Source organism: Dendrobates tinctorius, unplaced genomic scaffold (genome assembly GCF_039654945.1).
Source record: "Dendrobates tinctorius isolate UK_male_01 unplaced genomic scaffold, ASM3965494v1 ptg000172l, whole genome shotgun sequence".
Lineage (NCBI taxonomy): Eukaryota > Metazoa > Chordata > Amphibia > Anura > Dendrobatidae > Dendrobates > Dendrobates tinctorius.
Window position 1 is genome coordinate 1,570,679 of NW_027361839.1, and position 21,023 is coordinate 1,591,701.

At 46.6% G+C, this 21,023-nt stretch overlaps 1 protein-coding gene across 2 annotated transcripts in view; it reads right to left on the bottom strand.

Annotated features, from left to right (window-relative positions):
* The window catches only part of LOC141053879 (uncharacterized), a 57,915-nt gene that overhangs the window by 7,946 nt on the left and 28,946 nt on the right, over positions 1-21,023 (bottom strand). For both annotated transcript variants that reach the window (XM_073551024.1, XM_073551023.1), the window contains exons 3-5: positions 15,182-15,481; positions 10,909-11,031; positions 10,740-10,786 (exon numbers count right to left, since the gene is read on the bottom strand). In XM_073551024.1, coding sequence (XP_073407125.1) covers positions 10,740-10,786; positions 10,909-11,031; positions 15,182-15,481 — 470 coding nt within the window. The remainder of the gene's footprint in view (positions 1-10,739; positions 10,787-10,908; positions 11,032-15,181; positions 15,482-21,023) is intronic.

Sequence of the window (21,023 nt, forward strand, 5' to 3'; positions counted from 1 at the left end):
CGAGGGTGGGGTGATGCAGAGCAGGCCGAGGTCACGCCTCAAACAGGGGACAGCGGTTCTTTGGCAGTTGGGAGTCTGCAGCACATGGTTGATTTCATGCTACAGTGCCTGAGAAACGACCGCCGCATCGCCCACATTCTCGTCTCGGCTGATTATTGGGTGTACACCCTCCTAGATCCTCGCTACCGGGACAGCGTACAAAGGCTCATACCAACGTTGAACCGGGAGCGTAAACTGCGGGAGTACGAAGAGTCACTGGTGCAGTCCATAATGTTTTCCATTCCACCCGACAGCATTGTTGCTAGTGCTTTACAAAGCAGCTCTGTGCGTCGAGGCAGTGGAGGAAACTCTGCACAAAGAGGGAGCAGAGGCAGCGCCGCAGCACAAGGCAAGACCACTATGGCCCAAATGTGGCAAAGTTTTGTGTGTCCACCACAATTGTCTACACCATCAGCGACGCCTCGAGTCAGCAGGAGGCAACGCTTCCGTCAGATGGTGTCAGACTACATGTCTTGCCCTGTCACTGTACTCCCAGATGGCTCTTCCCCCTTCAAGTTTTGGGTCTCTAAGCTGGATACATGGCCAGAGCTTAGCCAGTATGCATTGGAGGTGCTGGCTTGCCCTGCTGCCAGTGTATTATCGGAACGTGTCTTTAGTGCCGCAGGTGGTGTACTAACAGACCGTCGCACGCGACTATCTTCCGATAATGTTGACCGGCTGACTTTTCTGAAAATGAACAAGGCCTGGATCTCCAAAGACTTTGCCATTCCTCTTACAGACTAAATTAGTGGTTGGCAACTGTATCCAGGTCTGCTGGTGTGTTCATTTTTCTACCACCTGAACTATAATCCCTGTGCTTCAACACAGCCAGTTGTCACTCAGATGTGTCGTCTGCACAGAGAAACACACTAGCTCCTGTGTTAGTGGGGTTCAGTAACGCCAGCTGATCCCCTGCTGTGTGGACGGCAAAGTCACCAGCTCCATCAAGATTCAAACCACTATTGATTTTTAACCGTGCCCAACTTAGGTCTCTGGCTCCACTGTCTCTACTATTTCCCCTGACCTCCAACCCCGCCATCTACATCTCTGAAGTGGCGTCAGCACAATCTACACTTGTTCCTGTGTTCCTGTGGCTCAGTCCCATCAGTTTATCCCCTGATGTGTGTCCGGCAAGGTCTCCTGCTCTGTCCACATTCCCATAACCAGTAGTGGGAATGAGGACAGAGCTGGCGAACTTGCCGGACAAACATCAGGGGATCAACTGACGGGACTGAGCACCAGTAACACAGGAACAAGTGTAGATTGTGCTGATGCCACTTCAGAGACGTAGCTGGCAGGGTTGGAGGCCAGGGTAAATAGTAGAGACAGTGGAGCCAGAGGCCTAAGTGGAGCAAGGTTAGAATCAGTAGTAGTCAACAACCTCCATAAAAACCACTGCCCATTGGCCTCTGCATGCGGCATGCGTAATCCTGGGCTCCAACAGTGTCAGTTGGTGTTCAGAAGTGTCGTCTCCACAGAGCCAAACACATTTGTTCGAGTGTTAGTGGGGTTCAGCACTGCCAGCTGTTCCCCTGCTGTGGAGATGGCAAGTCTCCTGCTGCCTTCACCTGCCAAAATCCAGTAGGCCCCAGCCTGCTCCGCGCCTAATCCTGGGCTCCAACAGCGTCAGTTGGTGTTCAGAAGTGTCGTCTCCACAGAGCCAAACACATTCGTTCGAGTGTTAGTGGGGTTCAGCACTGCCAGCTGTTCCCCTGCTGTGGAGATGGCAAGTATCCTGCTGCGTTCACCTGCCAAAAGCAACAGGCCCCAGCCTGCTCCTCGCCTAATCCTGGGCTCCAACAGCGTCAGTTGGTGTTCAGAAGTGTCGTCTCCACAGAGCCAAACACCTTCGTTCGAGTGTTAGTGGGGTTCAGCACTGCCAGCTGTTCCCCTGCTGTGGAGATGGCAAGTATCCTGCTGCGTTCACCTGCAAAAAGCAACAGGCCCCAGCCTGCTCCTCGCCTAATCCTGGGCTCCAACAACGTCAGTTGGTGTTCAGAAGTGTCGTCTCCACAGAGCCAAACACATTCGTTCGAGTGTTAGTGGGGTTCAGCACTGCCAGCTGTTCCCCTGCTGTGGAGATGGCAAGTATCCTGCTGCGTTCACCTGCCAAAAGCAACAGGCCCCAGCCTGCTCCTCGCCTAATCCTGGGCTCCAACAGCGTCAGTTGGTGTTCAGAAGTGTCGTCTCCACAGAGCCAAACACCTTCGTTCGAGTGTTAGTGGGGTTCAGCACTGCCAGCTGTTCCCCTGCTGTGGAGATGGCAAGTATCCTGCTGCGTTCACCTGCAAAAAGCAACAGGCCCCAGCCTGCTCCTCGCCTAATCCTGGGCTCCAACAACGTCAGTTGGTGTTCAGAAGTGTCGTCTCCACAGAGCCAAACACATTCGTTCGAGTGTTAGTGGGGTTCAGCACTGCCAGCTGTTCCCCTGCTGTGTGGATGGCAGTCTCTCCTGCTGTCTCCACATTCCAAAGACAGTAGGCCTCTGCCTACACCCTCCTATTTCCTGGGCTCCAACACAGCCAGTTGTAGCTCGGAAGTGCCGTCCACACGGAAAGAGATACTTGCTCCCGTGTCTCAGTGGGGTTCAGTAACGTCAGCTGATCCCCTGCTGTGCGGATGGCAGTCTCTCCTGCTGTCTCCACATTCCAAAGACAGTAGGCCTCTGCCTACACCCTCCTATTTCCTGGGCTCCAACACAGCCAGTTGTAGCTCGGAAGTGCCGTCCACACGGAAAGAGATACTTGCTCCCGTATCTCAGTGGGGTTCAGTAACGTCAGCTGATCCCCTGCTGTGTGGATGGCAGTCTCTCCTGCTGTCTCCACATTCCAAAAAAATAGGGGGGGAAGCCAGCACTGCTTAAGGTTAGAACGCATAAATTGGAGTGCATATGCACATAATGTCTAGCTGTATTCAAAAATGAGATATGTAGCAAAAAAATTGATCAATTCAATTGAGCCACCCCGCCGCGCCAAGGCAATCTCATATGGGAGGCAACCCTGCCCCAAGCTTTATTTAATTGTGCACCTGTGTCTGGACCAACATCGCCCTTCATCTATGTTTGCTGGTCGGGCAATGTGTGGAGGCCATTCCTGATATGTCTGTGTTCAGACCTGGTTGGCCTTCATCTGCACTTGCTTCATCTGGCTTCATGGGAGCGATCCAGTAAATGTTCAGGTACAGATTGCACTTGATGTGGTCATGCTCTAAGTGTATTTAGGAGGCCGTAATGGCACAGCATTTATTAAAAATATATAGAGTAGGACCCCCCATATGAGATTGCTTTGGCGCGGCGGGGTGGCTCAATTGAATTGATCAATTTTTTTGCTAAATATCTCATTTTTGAATACAGCTAGACATTATGTGCATATGCACTCCAATTTATGCGTTCTAACCTTAAGCAGTGCTGGCTTCCCCCCCTATTTTCCACATACCAAAGACAGTAGGCCTCTGCCTACACCCTCCTATTTCCTGGGCTTCAACACAGCCAGTTGTAGCTCGGAAGTGCCCTCCACACGGAAAGAGACACTTGTTCCCGTGTCTCAGTGGGGTTCAGTAACGTCAGCTGATCCCCTGCTGTGTGGATGGCAAAGTCTCCTGCTGCCTAAACAGTCGTACCACTACTGATTTTTAACCGTGCTCCAATTAGGCCTGTGGCTCCACTGTCTCTCGTATTTCCCCTGTCCTCCAACCCTGCCAGTTACAGCTCCGAAGTGGCGTCTGCACAATCCACACTTGTTCCTGTGTTACAGGTGTTCAGTCGGGTCAGTTAATCCCCTGATGTGTGTCCGGCAATGTCGCCTGCTCTGTCCACATTCCCATAACTATATGGGAATGTGGACAGAGCAGGCGACATTGCCGGACACACATCAGGGGTTATGGGAATGTGGACAGAGCAGGCGACATTGCCGGACACACATCAGGGGATTAACTGACCGGACTGAACACCTGTAACACAGAAACAAGTGTGGATTGTGCAGACGCCACTTCGGAGCTGTAACTGGCGGGGTTGGAGGACAGGGGAAATACGAAAATCAGTGAAGCCACAGGCCTAAGTGGAGCTTGGTTAAAATTAGTAGAAGTCTACAACCGATCTTAAAATTTCTTCAATGCAGCCTCAGCCTGCTCCGTGCTTGTCCCTGGGCTTCAACACAGCCAGTTGTTGCTCGGAAGTGCCGTCTTCACAGAGTAAAACACTAGCTCCTGTGTTTGTGGGGTTCAGTAACGTCAGCTGTTCCCCTGCTGTTTTGATGGCAATCTGTCCTGCTGCCTCCCAATTGACAGCACATCAGGCCTCAGCCTGCTAAGTGCTTGTCCCTGGGCTCCAACATCGCCAGTTGCTGCTCATAACTGACTTTGGCACGGGTACTCCCTCCTGCCCAGCTTGGTTCCAGCCCTGCCTGCTGTTTCCGGGAAGTGTCAATGTCAGTTTGCCACCCCAAGTTGCCATGTCGTGTTGCGGTTGGGTTAGCCGAGGCTAGGGTGCCAGCAGTTTAGGTGCTTCCTATGTGGACTGCGGGTTCTGGTAAGAAAGGCTTGTTCCGTAGTGCCAGTAGGACAAGCACCCCCTGTAGGACTGTGTGATTCGGTAACTGCGGCCAGCTTGCGGCATGCCAACTTTGCTTTTCAGGGGTAACTTCTGCTACCCCTCCGGGTTCCAGCACCGTCAGCTGGTTCTCGTCAGAGCCTTTGGCCTAGGTGCCTCCATCTCGGTATCCGAGTTCCGGCAACGTCTGCTGGTCCTTGGTAGTGCTTTGTAGCACAGGTACCTCCTGCTTAGTAACCGGGTTCCAGCACCGTCAGCTGGTCCTCGGTTGTGCCATTGGCTCTTATTCATTCTGCTGCCCCTCCGGGTGCCAGCACTGTCAGCTGGTCCTCGCTATTTCCATTTGCTCTTGCAGCTTATGCTACCCCTCCGGGTTCCAGCACCGTCAGCTGGTTCTCGTCAGAGCCTTTGGCCTAGGTGCCTTCATCTCGGTATCCGAGTTCCGGCAACGTCTGCTGGTCCTTGGTAGTGCTTTGTAGCACAGGTACCTCCTGCTTAGTAACCGGGTTCCAGCACCGTCAGCTGGTCCTCGGTTGTGCCATTGGCTCTTGTTCCTTCTGCTGCCCCTCCGGGTGCCAGTACCGTCAGCTGGTTCAAGAGGACAAAGAACAGGAAGACAACCACCAAAATGCAGAACAACAAGAGAGAGAAGACAAAGAAGCATAAAAAAACAAAGCAGAAGAACATTAAGCATAAGACTAATACTCTGAGCAAATGATATTATCTTATTTATAAGCAGAAGAAGACTAAGCAGTGTATGGGGGTGAGTCCGTTCCTCCTCGTGGTGCCCCTGGAAAAGGCCTGCTGCTGCGGGCCAAACTGAACGCGGACAAATCCTGTTGTAAATCTTTTGTGACAGGCAGAACGGAAGGTGTAAACTTCTAACTTTTCTAGATAACAACTACAGGAATGCCTGACACAAACAAGAATATGATGAAGAAGAATAGGAAGAAGATGAAGAAGTTGAATATGTAGAATAATAATTGTTGAATAAGAAGAATATGAAGAATGTAAGAAAAGGAAGAAGAAGAAGAAAGTAAAAAAAGGAAGTAGAAGAATTTAAAAAAAGGAAGAAGAAGAAGAATGTAAAAAAAGGAATAAGAAGAAGAATGTAAAAAAAGGAAGTAGAAGAATGTAAAAAAGGAAGAAGAAGAATGTAAAAAAAGGAATAAAAAGAAGAAGAAGGTAAAAAAAGGAAGAAGAATAAGAAAGAAGAAGAAAGAAGAAACAAGAAGAAGACATACATGTCTGGCAAAATATAAATGAGGCTAACATAGTCAATATCTTTGTAACTCCTAACGTCTTTAAAAAAGAAGTTTAATTCCTGCTATTCCATTTGATTGGGCTAAACCTCTATGGCTTTAATGTCTCCTCCACCTCCCACAATACATTCTACATTATTCTTAGTTGTTTTTCTTCATGTAGAATTAACCTACAAGGAAAGAAAGGGGTTTTTTTAATTCCGATATTTTGGCCCCATTGACTTGCATTGGTTCCCGGTATCGGAATCGGCGATACCGATACTTTTTTTTTAAGATCGGCCGATCCATTCCGATCCGATATTTTCAAGTATCGGCTGGTATCGCTCAACTCTAGTCACGATTGATCATTCTGGCTCACCGCGAGACCAGGCGGAGTACAGTATGAGACACTGGAGTGGCTGCTGCTCTATGGAGCCCCGTTCTCTGAAGGGATCGTCATGGACTGCAGAGGACTGGTGAAGGTTTTTTTTAATAAATAGGTGAAAAAGGGAAATTGTTGGGGAGTTTTTTTATCAAATTTTTTTTCTGTGTGTTTTTTCAAATAAAGATTTTTTCTGTGTGTTTTTTTTTTCTCTTTTTACTTACTGCGTTAGTAATGGTGGTGTCCGATAGACCATTACTAACCCCAGGGCTTGACATTTGATAGACGCCTCTCCAATACTAACCCCAGGGCTTGACATTTGATAGATGCCTCTCCATTACTAAACCCAGGGGTTGATATCAGTGGACATTACACAGCTGATATCAACCCAACAATCTCATTATCCAAATTGCCACCACACCAGGGCATTCGAGAAGAACCAAGGCTAAGCACCAGAATTGGTGCACATAATGGATGACCCATTTCTGAGGAGGCTTAGGGCTGGTATTATTAGGCTGGGAAGGGGCCAGTATCCATGGCCCTTCCCCAGGGCCGGGTTTAGACAAAGTGGGGCCCTGGGCAAAAGAGGGGCCCCAAATGCTAACACACTGCACCCTCACACAGAAACATTTCTGTTGTATTTACATGGGCTGAGTTCAGGCCGTTAAACGAGCGTGATCGACAATATAGAAGTAATTTGACGCTTATATATAGATAGTCCTTGATACAGTATAATACAGGTCCCATGTAGTACATAGAGTATAATGCACTCCCCATGGTCCTTGATAGTGTATACTGCAGCCCCTCTCATAGAGTATAATGCAGCCTCCTTATAGAGTATACAGCAGAAACCCCAGAGTATACTGCAGCCCCCTCATAGTATACTGCAGCCCCCCTCAGAGTATACTGCAGCCCCCTCATAGAGTATACTGCAGCCCCCTTCAGTGTATACTGCACCCCCCTCAGAGTATAATGCAGCACCCTTATAGAGTATAATGCAGCCCCCCTCATAGAGTTTAATGCAGCCCCCTCATAGAGTATACTGCAGCCCCCTTCAGAGTATACTGCAACCCCCTTCAGAGTATACTGCACCCCCCTCAGAGTATAATGCAGCACCCTTATAGAGTATAATGCAGCCCCCCTCATAGAGTTTAATGCAGCCCCCTCATAGAGTATAACACAGCCGCCTCATAGAGTATAATGCAGCCCCCAGACACAATATAATGCAGCCCCCAGACACAGTATAATGCAGCCCCCAGGCACAGTATAATGCAGCCCCCCCACACTCACACTATAATGTAGCCCCTCTTATATAGTATAATGCAGCCCCCCACACATACAGTATAATGTAATACCCTCATAGAGTATAATGCAGCCCCCTCAGAGTATAATGCAGCCCCCTCAGAGTATAATGCAGCCCCCTCATAGATTATAATGCAGCCCCCACACACATACAGTATAATCAAAACAAATAAGAAGGGAGGGCACACACACAGAACTAAAGGGTACAAAACATATCTTTATTGGAACAGAAATACAGCAATGATAAAAACACTAAAAGACGCAAAATAAGCCCAAATACTGAGTGCCTTTCTAGCAACTTGGTTTTAAGATTCCAACCGTAGGTCATTATAGCTTGGTATATTCATGTAACTATATTTATGTACAATACTTTTCTGCTGCTACTATACTAGTGGTCTCTGTGCAGCTGTGGTTCCACAATTATTTTTGGCTCACCACTGGGCATTTGGGCTTATTTTGTGTCTTTTAGTGTTTTTATCATTGCTGTATTTCTGTTCCAATAAAGATATTTTTTGTACCCTATAGTTCTGTGTGCGCCCTCCCTTCTTATTCGTTCTGATCCTTTTGGCGCTGAAATACAGCATTCAGCAGTCCTATAAATTAAGGCCTATATAATATCTGCGGTAATTTATATGATTTACTGTAGGTGGCATTTGTAATTTGTATAATGTATCCCCCTCATAGAGTCTGAGGGCACCACAAAATAATACTAGGGATCACTAGCCCCACACTTAAAACATGGCTATGCTAACACTCAAGAAAAAAGAAGTGTGTACAAACAATGGCCGGGATCACCATGAATAAATGTCAAATATTAGAAACAATACATTTTATTAAAGCCTGATTACACAGGATCGCACAAACAAGGTACAGAGCACATGGTGAAAACAAAAAACCATTGACGGTATAAACGATAACACCTGGTTACAAGCAAACAGGTCACAGGTGAGGACGCTACCTTCAGAGGCCACTCAAACCCATTTGTGTCAACTTCTGTGCCTGTTATCAGGCCAAAATCACCAGGGTGTGTAAACTTTTGATCAGGGTCATTTGGATGTTTTGGGTTGTCATTATGATTTAAAAAGAGAAAACACAGTAGTCTGACAAGAAATGGCTTCACCCAACCACTAACCATGAGTGGAGATAAGGTTTGGTGTTATCATTCATATTCTCTGAAAAAAGGCCAAGAAAGCAAAAATTCTGCCGGGGTATGTAAACTTTTGAGCACAACTGTACATACACATCCATACACACAGTATAATGCAGCCCCCCACACACAGTATAATGCAGCCTCCCACTCACACAGTATAATGCAGCCCCTCCACACATACTCACACACAGTATAATACATACACATATACAATACTCACCTCTCCTCCTCGCTCCCCGCGCTGCTCCGGTCTCATCAGCTCCACTGCTGCCACAGTGAGGCGCAGAATGAAGTGACATCATAGCACGCCCGCTGAGTGACAAGCAGAGGGAAATGATAATGGGAGAGGGACCATCATCTGACACTCTCTTCTCCATCACTGCTTTCATCTATGTCTATGATGGTGATAAGTTGAATGTGCAATGTGGGGGGTGGGCGACAGCACCAAGCCCCTCTTCCTCACGAGCCCCATAGCAGCCACGTGGTGTGCTGAGGGCCCCTGGAGGAGCGGGCGCCCTAGACAACTGCCTGGTCTACCTGCCCCTAACGCCGACCCGGCCCTTCCCAACCTATTAATGTCAGACCGCAGCTGTCTGCTTTGCCTTAGCTGGTTATAAAAATTATAGGGGATCCCACATTATTAAACCAGCAAAGGCAAAGCAGACGCTGGGGGGATGATCTTAATAGGCTGGGAAAGCCTATGGATATTGCCCCCTTCCCAGCATAATAAGAACAGCCTCCAGCTGTTATATCCCGACTGATAATAAAAATAGTGGGGACCCCACTTTGATTTTTTTAAAATTATTTATATATTTTACACTGTCAGGCTCTTTCACATGGTGTGTTGGCCAATCACAGACATGCTATTACTTGGCATGGAAGTGATGGGGCTGGTAGTGCCCACAGCCTTAAAGCTTGATGATTGGCTGTGCTGCAGCCTCTCAACAAGCTTTATTAGGCTGCCAAACCTGAACAGTAACACAGACGTGCAGTAAGAAGTTCGTGTTCGGGGTTCAGCATCGGACGCTAGGTGTCTGATACGAACTCCATACTTTACCGTTTGGGTTATCTCATCCCTACCAATGATCAATGCCAATTCATCACATCTGAAGGAATCCTGGGATTTACCACAGGAGTCCAATCACTTCCCGTTGGTGTTTGTTGGCCCATCTCTGTATTCGGATAGCGCGGCTTCTGCTGACACTAGGTTGCCAATCACAGGCTCCCATCGATGCGGAGGACAGGATGTAACTCATGTCAATCAGTGATTAAGTCTGCCACGCTCCCTACTAATCGTGATTGTGGTATTTCCCTGAGTCATTTATATTTTATGACAATCTGCCTTTATGGAGCCATCGATCTGTGCTCCGCTGTTCCCAGCTGTAGAATGGCTGCTGTACAACCACTCTTAGGGACTGGGAGATGATTATTTTTATTTTCTCACTTGTCTGGAAGGGAAAAAGGGATCTGGAGAAGAAAGAGTATTCTGGGGGAAGAAACCGAGGAAGAGTCGCCTGCCGGAGGGAATGGATTCTGGAGGAGACAAAGGGTTCTGCAGGGAACTAGAGGAACCAGACGGGTCCATAAAGGACAGAGGAGTCAGAAGAGCATAGATTCATCTGGAGTGGACAGAATCATGAATCTGCGGGAAGGCAGAGGAGACTGAAGGGGACAAAGGAGGGTAAAAGTACCAGTGGTGGTGTGGAGGTGAGCAGAGGATTTTGGAGAGGACAGAGGAGTCTTTAGGGCAGAGTTGGCTAGCAGGAGAGATAAATCTCCATTGGTGGGGGTAATAAGTCCACAGGGTGATAGCATAGTCTGGAGGGGCCAGGATGGGACAGAAGAGATTGGGGAGGATGGAGCATGTTTACAGTCAGTAGAATATTTATTGGGGGATGGGAATTGTCCTTTAACCTGTCCTTGTATCGGTAAGTTCAGCATTTGTCTGTGACTTCTCTGATTTATTGTATTTATTCTGTGTTTGTTTCCATTGTTTCTATTGTTAGTGATGGATACTGCCATCATGTGTAACAGCAGCATTATTAATCAGAATTGCCAAATCTAAAGACTTCTCCTCACCCGCCATCGCTTCTTATTCCTCATCTTCCTGTCTTCTGTTTTGGATCCTGATGAGACAAAATTGTGCGTTATGGAGGCCGAGTCACCGTGCGAACTGGTTGTTCTAGTGACTAGTTCGGCCCGGTCATCGATCCTGTATGTGGACCTATATGAGTAATTGGTATCTTACCTGATGTGGGTGGATATGTGAATCTCCGGTAGATCAGAACAACCATCACCATTGGGATAATAAACAAGAAACAGTACAGGTATTTATCAGGGACCAGATTATTATCCTGAGGCTCTGTGGATTCTGAGGAAAAGACAAATGTCATCACTGTATCGTAACTAGAATGGTCACACCATCTGCAGTTACATCCTTCCACTATCCATTAATTATCATATCCATGCATTGTCCTGGTCTCCATTGTCACATCCATCTATTGATACGCCCATCCATTGCCACATCATCCATTGTCCTGGCCTCCATTGTCACATCCATCCATTGTCCTAGTCTAGAGTGTCACATTATCCATTGTCACATCTATCCATTGTCCTGGTCTGCATTGTCACATCCATCCATTGTCGCATCCATCCATTGTCCTGGTCTCCAGTGTCACATCCATCCATTGTCCTGGTCTACAGTGTCACATTCATCTATTGTCCTGGTCTCAATTGTCGCATCTATCCATTATCACATCCATCCATTGTCACCGTCTCCATTATCACATCTATCCATTGTCCTAGTTTCCAGTGTCACATCCATCCACTGTCAAATTCATCCACTGTCACATCCATCCATTGTCCTGGTCTCCAGTGTCACATCCATCCATTGTCACGTCCATCAATTGCCCTAGTCTCCAGTGTCATATCCATCTATTTTCCTGGTCTCCAGTGTCACGTCCATCCATTGTTACATCCATTGCCACATCAATCCATTGTCCTGGTCTCCATTGTCACATCCATCTATTGTCACAGCCATCCACATTCATCCATTGTCCTGGTCTCCATTATCATATCCATCCATTGTCACATCCATCCTTTGTCAAATTCATCCATTGTCCTGGTCTACAATATCACATCCATCCATTGTCCTAGTCTCCAGTGTCACATCCATCCACTGACACGTCCATCCATTGTCATGTCCATCCATTGTCCTAGTCTACAGTGTCACATCCATCCATTGTCCTGGTCTACAGTGTCATATTCATCTATTGTTCTGATCTCCATTATCATATCCATCCATTCAAAAGACAGATTTATTACCCAGATGTGCTTCTGCAACGTTTCGGCATTCACATGTCTTTTTCGAGCCAAATCTGTGTGAGAATACATACAAACAGTGCTAATACTAAAAATATGAACAATAGGCAGAATAGTCCAATCATTGGTGATAGAAGTAACAATGGTTTATGAGCTACGAGATTATATAACAGACGTTTCCCATAGAACAAATGCTGATAATATGAGCAGTAATAATACTAGAGATCATAAAGAGAGATACAGTAATTATCATATAGGAATGGACATTTACTCACGGAAGGTAGGTAATAGCTGGCAGTATTAGTCATTAGCAATGGACCCATGTGTGGAGCAGTAGTAGATTTATCCTAAAAAAGAAATAAATAATGGAACCGTAATATAATAAAATAAAAGCCTCTTAACCTTGGGCAAACTTTATTAATGTGTTGGTGTGATTTGTTTTAGGGATTCAGGTGGACTGACATCCATCATGAGTGATCCCACTTCATATCAGGTAGCCCTGGCAGCGCTCCATATTACGGTTCCATTATTTATTTCTTTTTTAGGATAATTCTACTACTGCTCCACACATGGGTCCTTTGCTAATGACTAATACTGCCAGCTATTACCTACCTCTGAAGACCGTTCTTTCCGTGAGTAAATGTCCATTCCTGTATGATAATTACTGTAACTCTCTTTATGATCTCTAGTATTATTACTGCTCATATTATCAGCATTTATTCTATGGGAAACGTCTGTTATATAATCTCGTAGCTCATAAACCATTGTTACTTCTATCACTAATGATTGGACTATTATGCCTATTGTTCATACTTTTAGTTTTAACACTGTTTGTATGTATTCTCACACAGATTTGGCTTGAAAAACACATGTGAATGCCGAAACGTTGCAGAAGCACATCTGTTTTTCCTAGGGTCATTCGTTATTTTAGTATGGTGGTGGTTCTAGCCTTATTTTTGGATATATACACTGGGTAATAAATCTGTCTTTTGAGTGTCGATGTTTGTTGTTATTTGGTCATTATTGGTTTTATTCGAGCAGCAGAATCCACTTATCAGTGAGCATCCCTTATATTCTACATATCCATCCATTGTCACATCCATCCTTTATCACATCAATCCATTGTCCTGGTCTCCATTGTCACATCCATCCATTGTCCTGGTCTCCAGTGTCACATCCATCCATTGTCACATCCATCCACTGTCCTGGTCTCCAGTATCACATCCATTCATTGTCACGTCCTTCCATTGTCACATCATCCACAGTCCTTGTCTCCAGTGTCATATCCATGTACTGTCCTGGTCTCCAGTGTCACATCCATCCATTGTCCTGATCTCCATTGTTACATCCATCCATTGTCACATCCATCCATTGTCCTGGTCTCCAGTATCACATCCATCTATTGTCCTGGTCTCCATTGTCACATCCATCCATTGTCCTAGTCTCCAGTGTCACATCCATCCATTGTCACATCCTTCCACTGTCCTGGTCTCCAGTATCACATCCATTCATTGTCACGTCCTTCCATTGTCACATCATCCACAGTCCTTGTCTCCAGTGTCATATCCATGTACTGTCCTGGTCTCCAGTGTCACATCCATTCATTGTCCTGATCTCCATTGTTACATCCATCCATTGTCACATCCATCCATTGTCCTGGTCTCCAGTATCACATCCATCTATTGTCCTGGTCTCCATTGTCACATCCATCCATTGTCCTGGTCTCCAGTGTCACATTCATCCATTGTCACATCCTTCCACTGTCCTGGTCTCCAGTATCACATCCATTCATTGTCACGTCCTTCCATTGTCACATCATCCATTGTCCTGGTCTCCAGTGTCATATCCATGTACTGTCCTGGTCTCTAATGTCACATCCATCCATTGTCACATCCATCCATTGTCCTGGTCTCCAGTATCACATCCATTCATTGTCATGTCCTTCCATTGTCACATCATCCAATGTCCTGGTCTCCAGTGTCACATCCATCCATTGTCCTGATCTCCATTGTTACATCCATCCATTGTCACATCCATCCACTGACCTGGTCTCCAGTTTCACATTCGTCCATTGTCACATTCATCCATTGTCACATCCATCCATTGTCCTGGTCTCCAGTGTAACATCCATCCAATGTCACATCCATCCTTTGTCCTGGTCATCAGTATAACAGTCATCCATTGTCCTGGTCTCCAGTATCACATCCATCTATTGTCCTGGTCTCCATTGTCACATCCATCCATTGTCCTGGTCTCCAGTGTCACATTCATCCATTGTCACATCCTTCCACTGTCCTGGTCTCCAGTATCACATCCATTCATTGTCACGTCCTTCCATTGTCACATCATCCATTGTCCTGGTCTCCAGTGTCATATCCATGTACTGTCCTGGTCTCTAATGTCACATCCATCCATTGTCACATCCATCCATTGTCCTGGTCTCCAGTGTAACATCCATCCAATGTCACATCCATCCTTTGTCCTGGTCATCAGTATAACAGTCATCCATTGTCCTGGTCTCCAGTATCACATCCATCTATTGTCCTGGTCTCCATTGTCACATCCATCCATTGTCCTGGTCTCCAGTGTCACATTCATCCATTGTCACATCCTTCCACTGTCCTGGTCTCCAGTATCACATCCATTCATTGTCATGTCCTTCCATTGTCACATCATCCATTGTCCTGGTCTCCAGTGTCACATCCATCCATTGTCCTGATCTCCATTGTTACATCCATCCATTGTCACATCCATCCACTGTCCTGGTCTTCAGTATAACAGTCATCCATTGTCCTGGTCTACAGTGTCACATAAATCCACTGTCCTGGTCTACAGTGTCACACCCATCCATTCTCTTGGTCTCCAGTGTCACATCCATTGTCACATCCATACATTGTCCTTGTCTCCAGTATCACATCCATCCATTGTCCCGGTCTCTAGTGTCCCACCTGTTATACTACAGAACATTGCAGCTAAGCTGCCACATCCTCATGTCATGGCTGTACTACATCCGGTGCTTGTATGCACCAGTGTCATACTGAGATTTTACAGTACTCCATACAATGAGTGTATACGATTATTGGAAATTATTCTCATCGACACCTCGGAAATGCATTTATTATTGCAGCAGACTGAGGCAAAAATTCTGACCATGTACATGGCCGATGTCTGCTCATAATAAGCTGATGGCCTCTTCTCACCTTGGACCAGAAGATGGGTCCCATTTCCCCAGTATATCTGTAGTTTAGAGTCCCGGACAGTACAGGTATAAATCCCGGTGTCATTGGTGGTGACTGGAAAGATGACGAGGGTGCTGGACATGACGGTGACTCTTGTGCTGTTCCGAAGTTGTGGGTAATGGTGTGTATTGTTCAGATGCCAGTAATAATGAAGAATCTGCCGGTTCTCAGCTTCTCTTATCTCACAGGACATCACCGCGCTCTGACCCTCAGGTACAAAAAGGACTGGAGGGGCCTGGACAATGACCACCGCAGATGACCCTGTGGAGAGAACAGAACCACTGCACTGAACTTCATCCACCTCCATTGTCATTAGAAAGATCAGAAGACATCACTGGGGCGTGTGAAAGTTATTTGGGAAGACTATTAAACAGCAAGAAAAAACCTGTTCTTCTCTGGTGAGGAGCCAGGAAGGAGCACGAAAGCCCGGGACTTACCCCAACCAAGTAATGCGGAACCCTGACATTGTAATGCCCCTTACAGATCACTGACAATGTAAAGCCCCTACAGATCCCTGACAATGTAATGCCCCCTACAGATCCCTGACAATGTAATGCCCCCTACAGATCCCTGACAATGCAATGCCCCTTACAGATCCCTGACAATGTAATGCCCCCTTACAGATCTCTGACAATGTAATGCCCCCTTACAGATCCCTGATAATGTAATGCCCCCTACAGATCCCCGACAATGCAATGCCCCTTACAGATCCCTGACAATGCAATGCCCACTTACAGATCCCTGACAATGTAATGCCCCCTTACAGATCCCTGACAATGTAATGCCCCCTTACAGATCCCTGATAATGTAATGCCCCCTACAGATCCCCGACAATGCAATGCCCCTTACAGATCCCTGACAATGTAATGCCCCCTTACAGATCCCTGATAATGTAATGCCCCCTACAGATCCCCGACAATGCAATGCCCCTTACAGATCCCTGACAATGTAATGCCCCCTTACAGATCCCTGATAATGTAATGCCCCCTACAGATCCCTGACAATGCAATTCCCCATACAGATCCCTGACAATGTAATGCCCCCTTACAGATCTCTGACAATGTAATGCCCCCTACAGATACCTGACAATATAATACCCTCTACAGATCCTTGACAATATAATGCCCCTTACAGATCCCTCACAATATAATGTCCCTTACAGAACCCTGACAATGTAATGCCCCCTACAGATCCCTGAAAATGTAATGCCTCCTACAGATCCCCAACAATGTATTGCCCTCTACAGATCCCTGACAAGGTAATGCCCTCTACAGATCCCTGACAATGTAATGCCCCTTACAGATCACTGAAAATGTAATGCCCCTTACAGATCCCTGACAATGTAATGCCCCCTACAGATCCCTGACAATGTAATGCCCCTACATATCCCTGACAATGTAATGCCCCTTACAGATCCCTGACAATGTAATGCCCCCTACAGATCCCTGACAATGTAATGCCCCTACATATCCCTGACAATGTAATGCCCCTTACAGATCCCTGACAACCTAGTGCCCCCTACAGATCCCTGACAATGTAATGCCCCCTACAGATCCCTGACAATGTAATGCCTCTACATATCCCTGACAATGTAATGCCCCCTACAGATACCTGACAATGTAATGCCCCCTACAGATCCCTGACAATGTAATGCCCCCTACATATACCTGACAATATAATGCCCCCTACAGATCCCTGACAATATAATGTCCCTTACAGATCCCTGACAATGTAATACCCCCTACAGATCCCTGACAGTGTAATACCCCCTACAGATCCCTGACAATGTAATGCCCCCTTACAGATCCCTGACAATGTAATGCCCCCTACAGATCCCTGACAATGTAATGCCCCTTACAGATCCCTGACAATATAATGCCTCCTACAGATCCCTGACAATATAATGCCTCCTACAGATCACTGACAATGTAATGACCCCTACAGATCCCTGACAATGTAATGCCCCCTACAGATCTCTGATAATGTAATGCCCCCTACAGATCCCTGACAATGTAATGCCCCCTACAGATCCCTGACAATATAATGCCCCCTACAGATCCTCGACAATGCAATGCCCCTTACAGATCCCTGACAATGTAATGCCCCCTACAGATCTCTGACAATGTAATGCCCCCTACAGATCCCTGACAATGTAATGCCCCCTTACAGATCCCTGACAATGTAATGCCCCCTTACAGATCCCTGACAATGTAATGCCCCCTACAGATCCCTGACAATGTAATGTCCTCTACAGATCCCTGACAATGTAATGCCCCTTACAGATCCCTGACAATATAATGCCCCTACAGATCCCTGACAATATAATGCCCCCTACAAATCCCTGACAATATAATGCCCCCTACAGATCACTGACAATATAATGTCCCACACAGATCCCTGATAGTATAATGCTCCCTACAGATCGCTGACAATATAATGCCACCTACAGATCCCTGACAATGTACTGCCCCCCACAGATCCCTGACAATGTAATGCCCCCTACAGATCCCAGACAATATATTGCCCCCTACAGATCCCTGACAATGTAATGTCCCCTACAGATCCCTGAAAATATAATGCCCCCTACAGATCCCTGACAGTGTAGTACCCCCTAAAGATCCCTGACAGGGTAATGCCCCTACAGATCCCTGACAGGGTAATGCCCCCTACAGATCCCTGACAATGTAATGCCCCTACAGATCCCTAACAATATAATGCCCCCTACAGATCCCTGACAATATAATGCCCCCTATAGATCCCTGACAATATAATGCCCCCTACAGATCCCTGACAATATAATGCCCCCTACAGATCCCTGACAATATAATGCCCCCTAGAGATCCCTGACAATATAATGCCCCCAACAGATCCCTGACAATAAAATGCCCCCTACAGATCCCTGACAATGTAATGCCCCCTACAGATCCCTGACAATGTAATGCCCCCTACAGATCCCTGAAAATGTAATGCCCCCTACAGATCCCTGAAAATGTAATTCCCCCTACAGATCCCTGACAATGTAATGCCCCTACAGATCCCTGACAATGTAATGCCCCTTACAGATCCCTGACAATGTAATGCCCCCTACAGATCTCTGACAATGTAATGCCCCCTACAGATCCCTGACAGTGTAATGTCCCCTACAGATCCCCAACAATGCAATGCCCCTTACAGATCCCTGACAATGTAATGACCCCTACAGATCCCTGACAATGTAATGCCCCCTACAGATCCCTGAAAATGTAATGCCCCCTACAGATCCCTGAAAATGTAATTCCCCCTACAGATCCCTGACAATGTAATGCCCCTACAGATCCCTGACAATGTAATGCCCCTTACAGATCCCTGACAATGTAATGCCCCCTACAGATCTCTGACAATGTAATGCCCCCTACAGATCCCTGACAGTGTAATGCCCCCTACAGATCCCCAACAATGCAATGCCCCTTACAGATCCCTGACAATGTAATGCCCCCTACAGATCTCTGACAATGTAATGCCCCCTACAGATCCCTGACAATGTAATGCCCCCTACAGATCCCTGACAATGTAATGCCCCCTACAGATCCCTGACAATGTAATGCCCCCTACAGATCCCTGACAATGTAATGCCCCCTACAGATCCCTGACAATGTAATGCCCCCTACAGATCCCTGACAATGTAATGCCCCCTACAGATCTCTGACAATGTAATGCCCCCTACAGATCCCTGACAATGTAATGCCCCCTTACAGATCCCTGACAATGGAATGCCCCCTACAGATCCCTGACAATGTAATGCCCCCTACAGATCCCTGACAATGTAATGCCCCCTACAGATCCCTGACAATGTAATGTCCTCTACAGATCCCTGACAATGTAATGCCCCTTACAGATCCCTGACAATATAATGCCCCCTACAGATCCCTGACAATATAATGCCCCCTACAGATCACTGACAATATAATGTCCCATACAGATCCCTGATAGTATAATGGTCCCTACAGATCCCTGACAATGTAATGCCCTCTGCAGATCCCTGACAATGTAATGCCCTCTACAGATCCCTGACAATATAATGCCCCCTACCGATCACTGACAATATAATGTCCCACACAGATCCCTGATAGAATAATGCTCCCTACAGATCGCTGACAATATAATGCCCCCTACAGATCCCTGACAATGTAATGTCCCCTACAGATCCCTGACAATATAATGCCTCCTACAGATCCCTGACAACGTAATGCCTCCTACAGATTCCTGACAATGTAATGTCCCCTTCAGATCCCTGACAATGTAATGCCCCCTACAGATCCCTGAAAATGTAATGCCCCCTACAGATCCCTGACAATATAATGTCCCCTTCAGATCCCTGACAGTGTAATGCCCCCTACAGATCCCTGACAGTGTAATGCCTCTTACAGATCCCTGACAATATAATGCCCACCAAAGATCCCTGACAATATAATGCTCCCTATAGATCCCTGACAATGTAATGCCCCTTACAGATCCATGACAATGTAATGCCCTCTACAGATCTCTGATAATGTAATGCCCCCTACAGATCCCTGACAATGTAATGCCCCCTACAGATCCCTGATAATATAATGCCCCCTACAGATCCTCGACAATGCAATGCCCCTTACAGATCCCTGACAATGTAATGCCCCCTACAGATCCCTGACAATGTAATGCCCCCTTACAGATCCCTGACAATGGAATGCCCCCTACAGATCCCTGACAATGTAATGCCCCCTACAGATCCCTGACAATGTAATGTCCTCTACAGATCCCTGACAATGTAATGCCCCTTACAGATCCCTGACAATATAATGCCCCCTACAGATCCCTGACAATATAATGCCCCCTACAGATCACTGACAATATAATGTCCCATACAGATCCCTGATAGTATAATGCTCCCTACAGATCCCTGAAAATGTAATGCCCTCTGCAGATCCCTGGCAATGTAATGCCCCCTACAGATCCCTGACAATATAATGCCCCCTACAGATCACTGACAATATAATGTCCCACACAGATCCCTGATAGAATAATGCTCCCTACAGATCGCTGACAATATAATGCCCCCTACAGATCCCTGACAATGTAATGTCCCCTACAGATCCCTGACAATATAATGCCTCCTACAGATCCCTGACAACGTAATGCCTCCTACAGATTCCTGACAATGTAATGTCCCCTTCAGATCCCTGAAAGTGTAATGCCGCCTACAGATCCCTGACAATATAATGCCCCCTACAGATCCCTGACAACATAATGCCCCCTACAGATCCCTGACAATATAATGCCCCCTATAGATCCCTGACAATGTAATGCCCCCTATAGATCCCTGACAATGTAATGCCCCCCTACAGATCCCTGACAATGTAATGCCCCCCTACAGATCCCTGACAATGTAATGCCCCCTACAGATCCCTGAAAATGTAATGCCCCCTACAGATCCCTGACAATATAATGTCCCCTTCAGATCCCTGAAAGTGTAATGTCCCCTACAGATCCCTGACAGTGTAATGCCTCTTACAGATCCCTGACAATATAATGCCCCCTACAGATCCCTGACAATATAATGCTCCCTATAGATCCCTGACAATGTAATGCCCCTACAGATCCATTACAATATAATGCCGCCTACAGATCCCTGACAATATAATGCCCCCTACAGATCCCTGACAATGTAACGCCCCCTACAGATCCCTGACAATGTAACGTCCCCTACTGATCCCTGACAATATAATGCCCCCTACAGATCCCTGACAATATAATGCCCCCTACAGATCCCTGACAATGTAATGCCCCC